This window comes from Ascaphus truei, chromosome 2 (genome assembly GCF_040206685.1).
Source record: "Ascaphus truei isolate aAscTru1 chromosome 2, aAscTru1.hap1, whole genome shotgun sequence".
Classification (NCBI taxonomy): domain Eukaryota; kingdom Metazoa; phylum Chordata; class Amphibia; order Anura; family Ascaphidae; genus Ascaphus; species Ascaphus truei.
The window spans coordinates 391,565,367-391,580,253 of NC_134484.1; the positions used below are offsets into that span (position 1 = coordinate 391,565,367).

At 41.6% G+C, this 14,887-nt stretch overlaps 1 protein-coding gene across 1 annotated transcript in view; it reads left to right on the forward strand.

Annotated features, from left to right (window-relative positions):
• The window catches only part of VWDE (von Willebrand factor D and EGF domains), a 132,090-nt gene that overhangs the window by 108,771 nt on the left and 8,432 nt on the right, over window positions 1-14,887 (forward strand). Inside the window, exons 27-30 of the mRNA XM_075587233.1 lie at window positions 1,516-1,611; window positions 9,826-9,921; window positions 10,892-10,987; window positions 11,154-11,257. Of these exons, the coding sequence (XP_075443348.1) occupies window positions 1,516-1,611; window positions 9,826-9,921; window positions 10,892-10,987; window positions 11,154-11,257 (392 nt within the window). The remainder of the gene's footprint in view (window positions 1-1,515; window positions 1,612-9,825; window positions 9,922-10,891; window positions 10,988-11,153; window positions 11,258-14,887) is intronic.

A 14,887-nucleotide genomic window follows, 5' to 3' on the forward strand; every position in this document is an offset into this window, starting at 1 on the left:
AATCTCAGAGTGCGCCCCCACTTTGCGCACCGCTGTATTAGACAATATCTTTTATGCCTTAACTGCAGATCAGTATATCTTGATTCTGTGACCCAGTTATCTATTTCAGAATAACAGATTAGGCATATATCTGTACTTTTGTAGGTGAGAGGTTTGGTTGGAGGAATTAAAGGGAAGTACCACAGACCCTGTGGGAATGGGCTTGAAGAAGGGTCGATTTAGGCCCCCGAAACGTTGCCCCCCTTGTATTTATCCCTCCATCGTTTTACGCTTGTTTTACGTATTCCCCTTTTCCCCCCTTCCTTTGTTTTTCCCTTCCCTCCCCATTCCCCTCCCTTTATTGATAGTGTATTTATCTGTTTGACGAGTCACGCTCTCTATAGCCTACCACTTGGCACTGCTTGTTGCATCATTAAATGTTCAACTAATACAAAAAAAAATTCTACTGGCATTTAACCTCTTTTTCTCATTTTTTCTATTTTTGTGTGCTGGGAACCCCCATATCCATAAATAACTGTTTATGTTCCACTGAAGACTTAATCGAATCTTAGTGCAGCACGGAACTATGTATGAATTTTTTTGGACAATAAAGTCTCTGTAGTAATACTAAGAAAATTGTATTTTGATACTGTGTATCATTTATTATTGTATTAAATGTAAGAAACATATTTTACATATGATGCACATTGTGAGCCAAGGAGGTTTATACTACCACAGAGCTGAGAGATGTGTTTGCCCTGACACATGGGAGGAACATTCACACACAAAAACACAATTTTATACATTGTATTAGTTACAGTATACACAAGAATGGGCATGTTTGAAGATTGACATTCTGAACTTCATGAATTATGTGTTCAATTCTAACACATTTTTAAATCCAAATGAAGAATGAGCCGAAACTTAAGAGACTCATTTTCTGATATACTTTTTTGTTGTCTTTCTTTTTTCCATTTTTTTTTATAATCCAAAATCCAGAACCGAAACCGATCGAGTTTTGGCAAAGACATAAACAAAACACTTTTCTTAAAACCATAATAGCAGTGAAAGTGCATAGCTGTAGGTGCATAGCTGAAAGTGCATATGCTTCAGGAAACTCCCCTAAAATGGCTGATTATTTTTATTTTGGAAATTGTCTCTTATATTAGCATCTCTAAATTATCCGTTAATTTAATTATATTTATTCCTAAATTATCCTTTAATTGTTTTTTGACCAGATAGGTATGCATACTTTTTAATGTTGGAACATACAGTATATGGGGAAATTCATTAACATTGGTAACCAGTTTTGTTTGTTACATAACATCTATTTTCATTCATTTCCGTTTTACCTTGAAATCCATGTTTACCCTGACAATGCTTCGTGAACATTGCTAATTACTTTGTTTTTATGATTTCTGTAACAACAACTGGTACATTCTAGTGAAAGCAGAATTAAATTCTCATATACTTTAGGGTTTATAAACCTTAATAAACTCAGGATAAGATCTCTGTGTTTTAAATCTCTTATTTTAGCGGTCTGCAGTCCTCCTTGTAAGAATGGTGGACATTGCATGAGAAATAATGTATGCACCTGTCCGGGTGGATTTATTGGAAAAATATGTCAGAAAAGTAAGTGATTCCGTTTCTCATCACCCATTCATCCAGTGTTAAACAAGCAATGTATCCTATACTTTGTAAACTATAAACCTTTATAAAGTTGCTCAATAAAATATAATTAAAAAAAAAATGCTGGAGTATTATTGAGAATAGAGATGTACAAAACCTTCCAAAATGTATGAGCGAGAGATACCTGGGAAATATGCTAATTTGGATATGCAAATTATATTAAAATTACTGTCTCTCTTCCTCCTCCTAACAAAAAATTTAAGGGTTTCACAAAATTGAAATGCACTTTGACTTAATGGTTGACCAATCACATGTAATTTCTGACAAAGGCGAGACTTTTTTTGCGAATACAAATGGGCTAATTTTGCATGCTTCACTACTTGGGCGAAAGCTTTGCACTTCTTACATAGTTACATAGTAGATGAGGTAGAATGAGGTAGATGATGCGTCCATCAAGTTCAACCTATGCTAAATTTCTTAAATTAAGAATAGCCTATGCTTCCCACCCCTGACCCGCAGAACTGTCAGAGGGCCATTTTACTCTCTCAGTTCTCGCTATTTCAGGAGACAGATCTAAAAAAAGTAAGCCATGTTTTTATAGTTATGTAGGGTAGTCTTTTTTATCAATGCTTATTAAGTAAGCAATCTATCATATAATCTACTGGTGCTATTACATTAAGTTTTACTGAAAATGTTACATTAAGTTCAGCCTTTAGGCTTATGTACTGTACTTGAATGTATCTGCTGTCATGCGCTCTGGGGTTGTGCCGACAAAGTGTCTGATCACTGTATACAGTGTTCTGTCATGGAGGGAGGTCAAAATGTGGGGTCTGATGCTTAGCACTTAGGTGGGATCCACGGGTAAGGAAAGTGTATATCTAACCTCCTGTGCTGGTCCCCCCAAATGAAGATAGTGCAGTAGAGGCAACTGGAGTTGTGGTTGTTATGCCGATAGTGCAGCTATGCGCCCAGCATTAGTCAGCTGTGCAGACTCCAACCCTCTCTCCTCGTGGGCTTCCTGGATCTCAGTGAAAACGAACAAGAAACAAGGAAAGAATATCTGGAGCAGCAGCTGGAAGACAGGATCCAAAATTAAACAGCACCCAGATCAGTCAAAAATAGAAAGGCTCTATTGGACAAAAACGGCAATCTCTATTAACACATCCTACATGTTTCACGCCTGCAAGGAGCTTTGTCAAGGATAAGGCGGATATTGGATCCTGCCGTCCAGTTGCTGCTCGGGATTGTCCTTCCTTGTTTCTTATGTACTGTACTTGCCCATTTGTTCAAATGTATACATAGAAATGTAGAGTATTTGCCTGCATATTTTCCCCATGTGCTATTACCTGTAATCCATTAGGATATTCTCATATTTTCACAACTCTCACGAGCTTCAGTGAATGACCCAGTGTCATAGTAACGTTGGCTTATATTGAACTATAGAAACAGAAGGAAAAAAAGCTGAATTTCCACACTGTAATTCACTATACAAGGGTTTATTAATGAAATCCAGATATTGTCAATGCAAAATTGTCCCCAAAACGGCATACAACGCAATCAAAATCTATCATTTTCGAAATACACATTTTAGCATTTTCGACTAGTTCATTAAGATGATAATGCACGCATTACAATATTTTTCAATTGCACACGCATTTTACAGTGTTGAATACTGCATTATAGTTAATACAACGACTTGCTTTAACTGGTGCACTAAGGTCTGGAACATCTGTACCTGCAAATAGATTAACAAGTATTCCACATTGGGAGATACCTGAGCAAAGGGCTTTTTCTGGGGAGGGAAAGGAAAAGGGAGACCAATTTAGGGGAGTATCCACTGATGAGTGAGAGAATATAAAATATAAAATGTAATTCAATGATTTATTTGCAGAATTTCCAGGTGCAGATGCAGCAGCCGTTATTCGAACATTTACCTGGGTAAATCCTGTGTGATGCAGCATGGTGATCTGAGATGGTCAGCAGCAGACTATAATGGCCCATCGGATTAACACAGCAGGAGCTCCTGCTGTGTTAATCCTACCAGGATCTGTAAGAGACGCGCAGTAAGAGATAGGATGAATTTGTCACTCTAACTGCGTGCCTCTCACAGGTATCGCAGGGGTTTTATTTCATTTTAAACATTACAGTAATGTAGCAGGGGGTCTCCGGAGCTAAACTGCATTGATTTCAGGTCCGGGGACCCCTACTTCCCGAGATACAGGCCCCGTTATGGGGTGCCGGTATCCCCGCCATGTAAAAATCCTTTGGGGCACTTGACGAGGGATTTTTACATTGAAGGAGATACCGGAACCCCATAACGGAATCTGTATCTCGGGAATTAGTGGGTCGCCGAGGCTGAAATCAACTTTGTTCAGCTCAGGAGACCCTATGCTCCCGCATGATACACCCCCCACCCCCCCAATAAAAACTCATAACCTTAGCGGATAGCTGCCCAGGTAATGATGCTGCTTATATTTTATTTGTATTTATTGTGTGCATGAGCAGGAGGTCTCCTAAGCTGATTTCAGCCTCGGGGACCCCCTACTTAACGAGTTACAGGCCCCCATATGGGGTGCCGGTATCCTCTCCATATTTAAATCCACGTGGGATCTAAACAAAGCAGAGGGATACCGGCATCCAATACAGGGGCTTGTATCTCGGGAAGTAGGGGGTCCCCAAGGCTGAAATCAACTTTGTTCAGCTCAGAAGACTATAAATGCACACTATAAATAAAAATAAAATGTAAGAAGCTTCATTACCTTAGCGGCTAACCACTAAGGCAATGAAGGGTTTAAGGTAGACTACCAGGTTTATTGGGGGCAGAGGGGGTGAGTGAAGGGGGAAATAGCCCCAGGATGGTTGGTTAGGCCTCTCGGGTGGGCATTGGGAGAGGTTAACAACTTCATTACCTTAGCGATAGTAAAACGCTAAGGTAATGAAAAGGTTAACCCTTCCCACTACACACCGAGGCCTGACCACCCACCCCGTGGCAACTACCCCCTTCACTCAATCCCTCTACCCACAATAAACATTAAAATACCTACTACTTACTGTGCCAATACACAACCCACACCTGTACCCCCAACACCCCCCTAACACATACAGTACAGTAATGGGCAAAATTACTATTATACAGATATGGATAAGAGTGCATTATCCCATTTAAAATAAAACATACAGTAAATCAGCAGCATCAAGTAAATTAAACTGGCAATTATCCCTGCCAGGATGAAGGCTGTCGTTATCCTCACGACCGTCCTTATCCTCCTGATCGTCCTTATCCTCCGTGGGCATCAACAGCATCAGAACATTAAAAAAAATTGACTGGCATGGTGGCACTCCCATGCCCTGTGGGCATGAGCTGCCACTATGCCAGGCAACATGCATCCTGCCAACCTTCCAAACAAACCACTAATAAAACACACATTCAATTGTAATCTTAAAATGCCACACCCAAAAAATTGACTGGCATGGTGGCACTCCCATGCCCTATGGGCATGAGCGCCCACTATGCCAGGCAACATGCATCCTGCCAACCTTCCAAACAAACCACTAATGAAACACACATTACATTTTAATCTTAAAATGCTCCCCAAAATATTGACTGGCATTGTGGCACTCCCATGCCCTATGGGCATGAGCTGCCACTATGCCATGCATTGGGAACCTGAAAAAATATAAAAACATGCATTAAATAAAACCACGCTGCAATTACAAGGAAAAAAGGCCAAAAAAAACCATGAATGGCATGTTGGCACACCCATGCCCTGTGAGCATGAGATGCCACTATGCCATGCAATGGGGAACCTAAAAAAATGTAAAAAAACATGTGTAGCACATTTTCCCCCACCCCCTGGGAGATTTGTGACTATGGTGTGTGTGGGGTGCAATACCTGTGGCTCACAGGAGGCCTGAGCCTCTGCTGCTGGGAGCCTGGGGTGTACTTGGATCGAAGCTCGGTAGCGCCTCCACGTGTACAAAATTCTATATGTAGAATAACCCCATTACAGGACCAGCATGCAATAAAACACACACTTAGTAATAAGAAGATAACAGTTTTACTGCAGGCAACATAAGGAACATATGCAGTCCCACCAACCAGGCCACCCATGGCCTTACCCTCCAATATGCCATTTCCATACCCTGGAGTCACAGTCCCCCAAAGTACCTTAGGGGCCCTTAGGCACCCACCACCCTGGTGTCCACAAGGTAATACCCCACCCAATGTGTGGTACAGCGCTGCCCACTAACGTGTTTGTTGGTGCACATGTTGCATTGGGTACCTGCCGGGTGATCCACCACCACGGATCCGTTGATAAACCGCAAAGCTTCCACCTCTACGTTGGGTGGGTCCCGCGTGGATTGTACCACCTTTGATAGTCTCTGTAGTAGATGGATGTCTGGTCCAAGAGCACCTGATCCCAGGATGCAGCCGCGTCCTGGCTGTGTATCTCACTTTAATACTACAGGGGCAGTGTCCCTATCTGTGGGCCTGTCCCTGCAGCAACCACGAGCTGAGGGGAGTAGGGGGCCTAGCTGGGGCCAAATAGGGGTATCTGGCCTTGTGCAGGTGCCCACACATAACAGGACCCACACATAACTTACCCCTTCCTTGTCCCAGCTCCGACTGGCGTGGGGCAGACACGCCAAAAGTATTAATATCTTCCAGCTGGAGAAGCTGCAGCCCTATTGGCTGTTCATGCCCATGTGATTACAGCCCCTAAGGCTGCAGGGGGTTGTAGTCCTTTACGGAGTCTATTTTATCTAATGGCCACTTTGTGTGCCTATACTGTGCATGCGCGGCGTCTTGCGCATGCACTATCACAACCAAGATGGTGGCGCCCTGGGGAACCTAAAAAAAAAAATACAACATTAAAAAAAAACAAAATCCAACTTTTTCTTACTTTTTTATTTCTTCATCCTCCTGAATCCGACTCCAACAGCAACACCACCAGCAGCAGCAACTCCAGGTCCACAACGCAATGATCCTCAACAGCCATGGTCCACAGGTAAAAAAAATCTAAATCTTTTCTTTCTTTTCTTCATCTTTACTTTGTAATCCATTTTGGGGTCTTCTTTATCTTCATCTATGTTGTAATCCACTCGTGGTTCTTCTTTATCTTCTTCATCATCTCCTCTTTATCTTCTTCATCTGTTAATCCAATAGGGGGGTGTTGCTCCATCAGCTCCGTGGCATCAAATGAGACTTCACAGGCTTTCGTAGGCCTGTGACGTCACATTTGAGAGGGAATGGTTCCCACGCCTTTAATTGACTGGGATAACCGTGTGCCTTTTTTTTTTAGTTGACGTCATCAAAAGGCTAATCAGAAAGGCTCAGCTTCTTTTCCCTCTAAGATGACATCACAGAACCCAGAATGCCTGGCATCACATGGTTTACTAAAACCAAAAGGATTGGGGTGTCATCCTATTGGTTCTAGTAAACCATGTGATGCCAATGGCTGACACCACATGGTTTACTAGAACCAATAGGATGACCCCACAAGTGGATTACAAGTATGGATGAAGATAAAGAGGACCCCAAAATGGATTACAAAATAAAGATAAAGAAAAGAAAGAAAAGACTTAAAGATTTTTTTACCTGTGGACTGTGGCTGTTGAGGATCATTGCATCATGGACATGGAGTTGCTGCTGCTGCTGCTGCTGCTGCTGCTGCTGCTGCTGCTGCTGCTGCTGCTGCTGCTGCTGCTGTTGGAGTCGGATTCGTAGGATGAAGACATCAAAAAGTAAGAAAAAGATGGATTTTGTTTTTTAATGTTGTTTTTTTTTTCGGTTCCCCATTGCATTGCAATCTCATGCGCACAGGGCATGTGTGTGCCACCATGCCATTCAATGGGTTTTTGGCCTTTTTTTTTTTTACCGGAAAATCAATGTTGGTTTTATTTAATGCATGTTTTTATTTTTTTTAGGTTCCCCATTGCATGACATAGAGGCATCTCATGCCAACACGGCATGGTTGTGCCACCATATGATTCAATAGGTTTTTTGCCCTTTTTTTTCAGGAAAAGCAATGTTGGTTTTATTTAATGCAGGTTTTTATTTTTTGCAGATTGCCCATTGCATGGGAGTACCACCATGCCAGTCAATTTTTTGGTGTGGCATTTTAAGATTAAAATTGAATGTGTATTTAATTAGTGGCTTGTTTTGTAGATTGGCAGGATGCATGTTGCCTGGCATAGTGGCACTCATGCCCACAGAGCATGGGAGTGCCACCATGCCAGTCAATTTGTTTTATTATGCTGTTGCTGTTGATGCCCACGGAGGACAAGGACGGTCATGAGGATGAGGACAGCCTTCATCCTGGCAGGGGTAAGTACCAGTTTAATTTAATTTATGCTGCTGATTTACTGTATATTTTATTTTAAATGGGCAAATGCACTATTATTTATATCTGGTAGTAGGTATTTTAATGTTTATTGTGGGTAGAGGGATTGAGTGAAGGGGGTAGTTGCCACAGGGTGGGTGGTCAGGCCTCGGTATGTAGTGGGAAGGGTTAACCCTTTCATTACCATAGCGGTTACAACCGCTAAGGTAATGAAGGGGTTAACCCCCCCCAATGCCCACCCGAGAGGCCTAACCAACCATCCTGGCTGTATTACCCTCTTCTGTCATCCCCTCTGCACCCAATAAACCTGGTAGTCTGCCTTAACCCCTTCATTACCTTGGCGGTTCGCTAAGGTGGTCTCCTGAGCTGAACAAAGTTGATTTCAGCCTCGGGGACTCCCTACTTCCCGAGATACAGGCCCGGTATGGGGTGCCGGTATCCCTCTGCTTTATTTAGATCCCACATAGATTTGAACATAGCGGGGATACCGGCACTCCATACCAGGGCCTGTAACTCGGGAAGTAGGGGGTCCAAGAGGCTGAAATCAACTTTGTTCAGCTCAGGAGACCCCCTGTTCACGCACACTATGAATACAAATAAAATGTAAGCAGCTTCAGTACCTTAGCAGCTATCCGCTAAGGTAATGATTTTTTTATTGGGGGGGGGGGGTTTGAAACTTCGTGTGTGAGCAGGGGGTCTCCTGAGCTGAACAAAGTTGATTTCAGCCTCGGGACTCCCTACTTTCTGAGATACAGGCCCTGGTATGGGGTGCCAGTATCTCTTTCAATGTGAAAATCCCTCGGTCCCGTGACCCACAGGATTTTTACATGGCGGGGATACCGGCACCCCATAACGGGGCCTGTATCTCGGGAAGTAAGGGATCACAGGACCTGAAATCAATGCGGTTCAGTTCCGGAGACCCCTGCTACATTACTGTAATGCTTAAAATTTAATAAAACCGCTGCGATCGCCTGTAATAGGCGTGTTGTAGAGTGACTGATTCAGCCTCTTACAGACAGACAGACCCCGGTAGGATTAACACAGCAGGAACCACTGCTGTGTTAATACGATGGGCCATTACTCTGCTGTGTTAATACGATGGGCCATTACTCTGCTGTGCTACATTTAGAGAGAATCTCGGGCAAATCTCGAAATCAATTTCGAGAAATGTTCGAATAACGGCCGCTGCATCTGTATTTCTCTCAGGCGTGTTTAGTCTCACTGAGTAGAGTATATATTAATTTATTTGGAGGTATATAAGTCAATAGGTCCTCTCCTTTCCAGTAGAAGCGGTATATTTCTTGCAGTGATTTCCAGGTGATCTGCAAACTCGCAGCTTAATGAATGTCAGTTTGCCGGTTTGCCTAATTTGCATGCAATATTTGCAGATTGCAGAAATGCACTTATCATAGTTTAATAAATAGGACACAAATACAGAATTCTTTGAAAATAAATCAAATTTCTTACACGCAGGTGATTTAGTTTTACTCCATTTCAGACCTCACAGATTTTTCATTGCAACCGTAATAGAAGAATTAAGGATAGAGAACTTGATCAATCCTCTTATCATTATTTGTACCTCCTGATACAGTTTGTAATCATCAACTCATATCAAGGGTAAAGTGATACAAAAAGTGTTGACATTTTGGTGGGTAGAAAAGCAAAATGACCCCTAAACGTAGTCACTTTTTTGGAGCTGAATATATAGTTAAATGTATATTAACAATTTTTCTACAATAGAGAAACCTCCATCATTTATTTCACTTTTTAGCATTGCAGTCAGGTGGTTTCTATAAAAGTTATTACTGAATTATAAAGTTATGTTATGGTGTTAAAAACATGATTCTCAAAAAGCTGTGTATTTTACATTCAGGTGTTTGTGAACCAATGTGTATGAATGGAGGAAAATGTGTGGGAGCCAATATTTGTTCTTGCCCATCTGGATGGACAGGAAAACGATGCAACACACGTAAGAAATGTATTACTAAAATAATGTGTGGACGACTACTCAAGTTTATGCTTACAGTATATACATAAGGAAGAAATAGTTACTTCAAAGGGCTGCACTGTCCTAAAATAAGCAGGTTCTGGGCATCTTAAATCTCAGTGAAGTTCTTCACCATACATTGATATTCAAGGGGATATAATTACAGTAAGGTGCAGAAAATGTTCTTGCTAATTTGTTTATAGCAGAATAAGAATGTGATTTACATAGTTCTTGTACAATACCATTTGTATAATACAAATATTAAATTATAGTTTGCATTTATAGAGCATTGATATGGTGGCTTCCAATTCCAAAGCACATTACTGGTTATATCAATAGCATACATTTTCAAGTCTTTTCGGTAGATATCAAAGGGGAGAAGGGGGGGGGGGGTGGGAAATGTCAATACTTAATTATTTGGAAATCTTAGTATTGTCTTTGATGTTGAGTGGGTTTGCTTTTATACTGTGAAGTGAAAGGGTAACAATAACATGTGATCGACAATCTTTGTTCAAACGTTACTTCAGTTTTAGTGTGGGTGAAAATAGATTGTTGAATAGATGTTATAAGTAGTACTGTCTTTAAATATATTACCTATGGCATTCCAACATACACTGAAAGTATTTATCAGATTAGGAGATAGGAGACCTTTGAAATGCAGACTATAAAACCAGCTGCTTGCAATGTCAGAAACAGATAAGAGACTTCAAGCATGTACTTAGCAGCTATTGTGATGGGAGGCATGGTGTCAATTGTGTCCCTCAACATCACATTTTTGGATACATCTTTTTTTCAGACCTGATACAGTAATTGCCAAAGGTCATAATGCCATGATTAAAGTACCAGATACACGTTGAATTTATACCATATAATTTATTCCCCATCAGCAGAAGCAAGTCGGATTGTGAATTTATAACAATATGTTTATTTTTCTAATTCATTGTTTCAACAGCGATATGTCTTCAAAAATGTAAGAATAGGGGCGAGTGCATAGGATCAGACACATGTCAATGTCCACCAGAGTGGGAAGGGACTCAATGCCAGACACGTAAGTGAAACAGTATGACTGATGTTTCCCTGTTTTTGTGAGACAGTTTTTTTAACATTAAGTACATTATTATCACATTATCTGAGAAAGAAGACTTCTTTTTATTTATTTATAAATTTATTGTTATACATAGTATACATGGTTGGAAATGTCTTGTGTTTTTCAGCTGTCTGCAATCACAAGTGTTTATATGGAGGCAGATGTGTGTTGCCTAATGTATGCGCATGTCGTCCTGGATATACTGGAGTAACATGTGGACAGAGATTGCAGGTAATAAAAATATATTATATATGTATGTATTGTAGATGATGTCGACCTACCTTTATCCAGCTCATAGGTGTACTATTTTATCATGTAGGTCCAATGAACAGATTTAAAATGCAAATAAAATCATGGAATATAGCCTAGACATTGATTTCAAAAGGACACCAAACAGGAGCTAATTAAAGTTGGTCAAGTTTGAGGGAACAAAATCCAAGCCCTCTGAACTCTACTGGTTTGGCCCTGCATGCCGAAGTCTGAACCAGAAACTAATCAAAGCCCTGTTTTCAACTTGATGCTGGGGCTTGTAAGGGAACACTTTAAGAACAAGCATTCTCACAGCTTTTCCTGCACACTTTCCTTCATTTGCCAATATTTTGTGTCGGCAAGCAAAGTGAGGGTGGTAGAGATGGTGCATGTAGAAAGAGACACTGGGGGCAAAGAGAAACCCAGCGGAGGAGGGAGAGAGAGAAGAGTATACAAATAATAAAATGTCTTAATCATTATATATATGTAACGGGTTTTCTGAACTGGCCTGACCCACCCAATCTCATATTGGCCCCTGTGGTCTAACCAGTCCCCATTATAGTGTGATGTCTGGTGGTGCACCTGTTGGCAACAGGACTCCTGAGTCTCCCGCATGATGGTGTGTGGGGATTTGCCAACCCAGACAGGCAGCTGAGGTAGTGTGCTGAGTCCTACCTATATCCAGTACAGCGCCTCCACCTCATCAGGATCCCTTCTGTCGCTTGGGGATGGTCCTGGTGAGAAACTCCTCCGTGATGCCCCTCTCGGTGTAATGACTCCACACTTACACATGAGAGTATCTTTAATCAGGAACATCTTTATTGACGGTTGTGGGCTAACTGCCCCTCACAGTGATCTTCTAGCCACACATAATTATTCAGCTGCTTCCCTATGAAAGGTATATCTCTGTCTTTGATTTGGGGATTCCCTATCCCAGCAGGGATGTCTTTCCTGTGCCAGGTCCCTGGTCACAGTCTCATCACTACACCAACTACTTTTACTCCTTGCATAACATTGCAGAACCGAACCTAACTTTTGAGCAGTGCTGTGCCTTATATCGTCAGGGGGCGGGCACATCTCTGATGTCACTAAGGGTGGACTCAGAGTATGTAGCCACTCCCATCCACACATAGGGCACCTCACCAGGGTGTGAGGGCAAACCTCCATGATTACTACTGGCATGCCCACAACTTACCAGGCCTTACTGTCAGTAGGAGAGATGACTGTTAGCCATTTTACAGCATGGCTACATTTATATAACAACTTTATCTATATCACTTGTCAGGAAATGAGTCAAATCCCAGATACTCAACAAAACTCCCACACAATCTCTCACCATTAGAAACCAAAGTCATAAAAATACACTAAAAGAATCCAGAGATCAATATCAAACCTGCTGCAGGCATGAATATTGCAGACTTCATAAAGGAAGCACACAGAACTCATGGACACTGCATACCATCAAGAACTTCCCATGGAACTGCAGACTATACAGTAGAAAGGAATTAGAACTCTTTATTCTATCTGATCCCCAAAACAACCAACAACAACTGAAGAAATGTATCCAAGACTATCCATCCCCAGGAAATTTCTACATGCTTCCCAAAATCCACAAACCTGGCAACCTTGGCCGACTCATTTTATAAAGAAAATATTTCACTCATTGAAACTATTCTAAAATCTGTGGTTATGATAACCAAACACTTTATCCAAGACACTACAAATCTCTAAGGAAACAACAATCTATCAACCAACTACCCTCAATGCTATCATTAACACCATGCACTACACATTACTGTATACACTAACATCCCTCACAAAGATGGTGTTGCTGTCTGCCAGAGATTCCTACAAAAAGCTCTCACACACAGATCATCCATAAACAATACAGTCAATGACTTAATTTATTCTCCCAATAATTTCTCTTTTGGTGACAGACACCTTCTGCAAATAATGGGTACTGCCATGGGCACCCGCATGTCATTATAATATGCCAGCCTTATTATGGTCAGCCTAGAGGAGGACTTTCTAAAAGAACAACAGTATAAGCCCCTGATGTACCTCAGATACATACTGCATAGTACATGACATATTTATCTTCAGAACAAAAGGTGAATAATCAGACAATTCCACAAGGACTCCAACAGCTTCCAGCACTCTATAAAACTGACATTGGAATATTGATAATGTTTTGGAAACTACAACTACCATAAAATAACATGGGTACATTGAAACAGCAATCTAAAGAAATCACACCACCCTATATATTTATATAAAACCAGCTTACATCACAACCACACCAAAATCTGTAATTTTCAGACAGACCCTCAGATACCACAAAATCTGCTCTCACACCAGCACAAGGGACAAACACCTCAAATCACTTTGTAATGCCGTCATGGAACAAGGCCGTGCCAAATAGACAAAGAAATGGAGTGATCCATACAGTTCCCAAGAGAAAGGTTACTACAATACAGACAGGAAAATCTGAACGGATAACTAATAACTTACAACTCCATTCTTAAAGAACTAAACTTTATCACCAACGATCTACAACACATGTTCTCTGAGGATGAAGCCTGAAAACTATTTTCCCAGAGCCAAACATGATAGCCTAAAGCAGCCTCCCAAACTCTCCAACATGCTGATCAGAAACAGATTGGCATTTAATCAGAATACAGAAACGACGAAAACAAAGCCATTTAAATCAAAAGAAATTCAAAATATTCAAAAAGATATCGATAGATCACAGCTCACAAGAATAAGACAAATATACAGATGTATCAAACTTCATTGCGTCCGCTGATAAAATAACACATTTTAAATGGAGAATATTTAAAGAGTTTTCATTGGATGTGGTGGCAGTGATAATTCGGAATTGCATAGAATATTCTACCATAATGCCAAGGAGGCGTCAAACATTCGGCCTGTGGGATGTGACGGGGAGCACAGCATGGGGCAACATCTTCTGGGGGGCAGCAAAAGTGGCGTTCCAGCCCCCACAGTCAGCCCTTGCCAGAAATTGAGGTGAGGTGATAGGAGGCGTGGGGGAAAGAGGTATAAGGGATGGGAGATGATAGGCAGCGTAAGTGAGGGGCAGTGTGGTTGGCAGGACAAGTGGCTTCGGACCTGTTTCTGTGGGCATCTATTATTTTTCCCTGTCAAATAAAATTGTTTAAAAAACAAATTAAGAGAGAGAGGGGAAGGGGAGAGTGGGAGAGAGAGAGGGGGAGAGAGAGAGATGTGCAGAGTATTAGAGAGAGAGAGAGAGAGAGGGAGAAGAGTGTGAGAGAGAGGGGGAGGGAAGGAAAGAGTGTAAGAGAGGGAGGAGTAGAGAGGGAGAGTGAGGACGAGAATGAGAAAGTGACAGGGGAAATAAGGATAGGAGGTGAGTAAGAGAGGGGGTTAATGTGGGAGCGGGAGAAAGGGAGGGAGAGAGTAAGAGAGAGAAGGGGAGAGAAAAAGAGGGGTTAAATTGCAAGAGAGAGGGGAGGAAGTGAGTGTGAGAGGGAAGAGGGAGAGTGGAAAATAGAGAGGGGAGGGGGAAGGATTAAGATAGTGAGGGGAGGGGGAGTGTAAGAGAAGGAGAAGTATAAGAGATAGAGTGGAGGG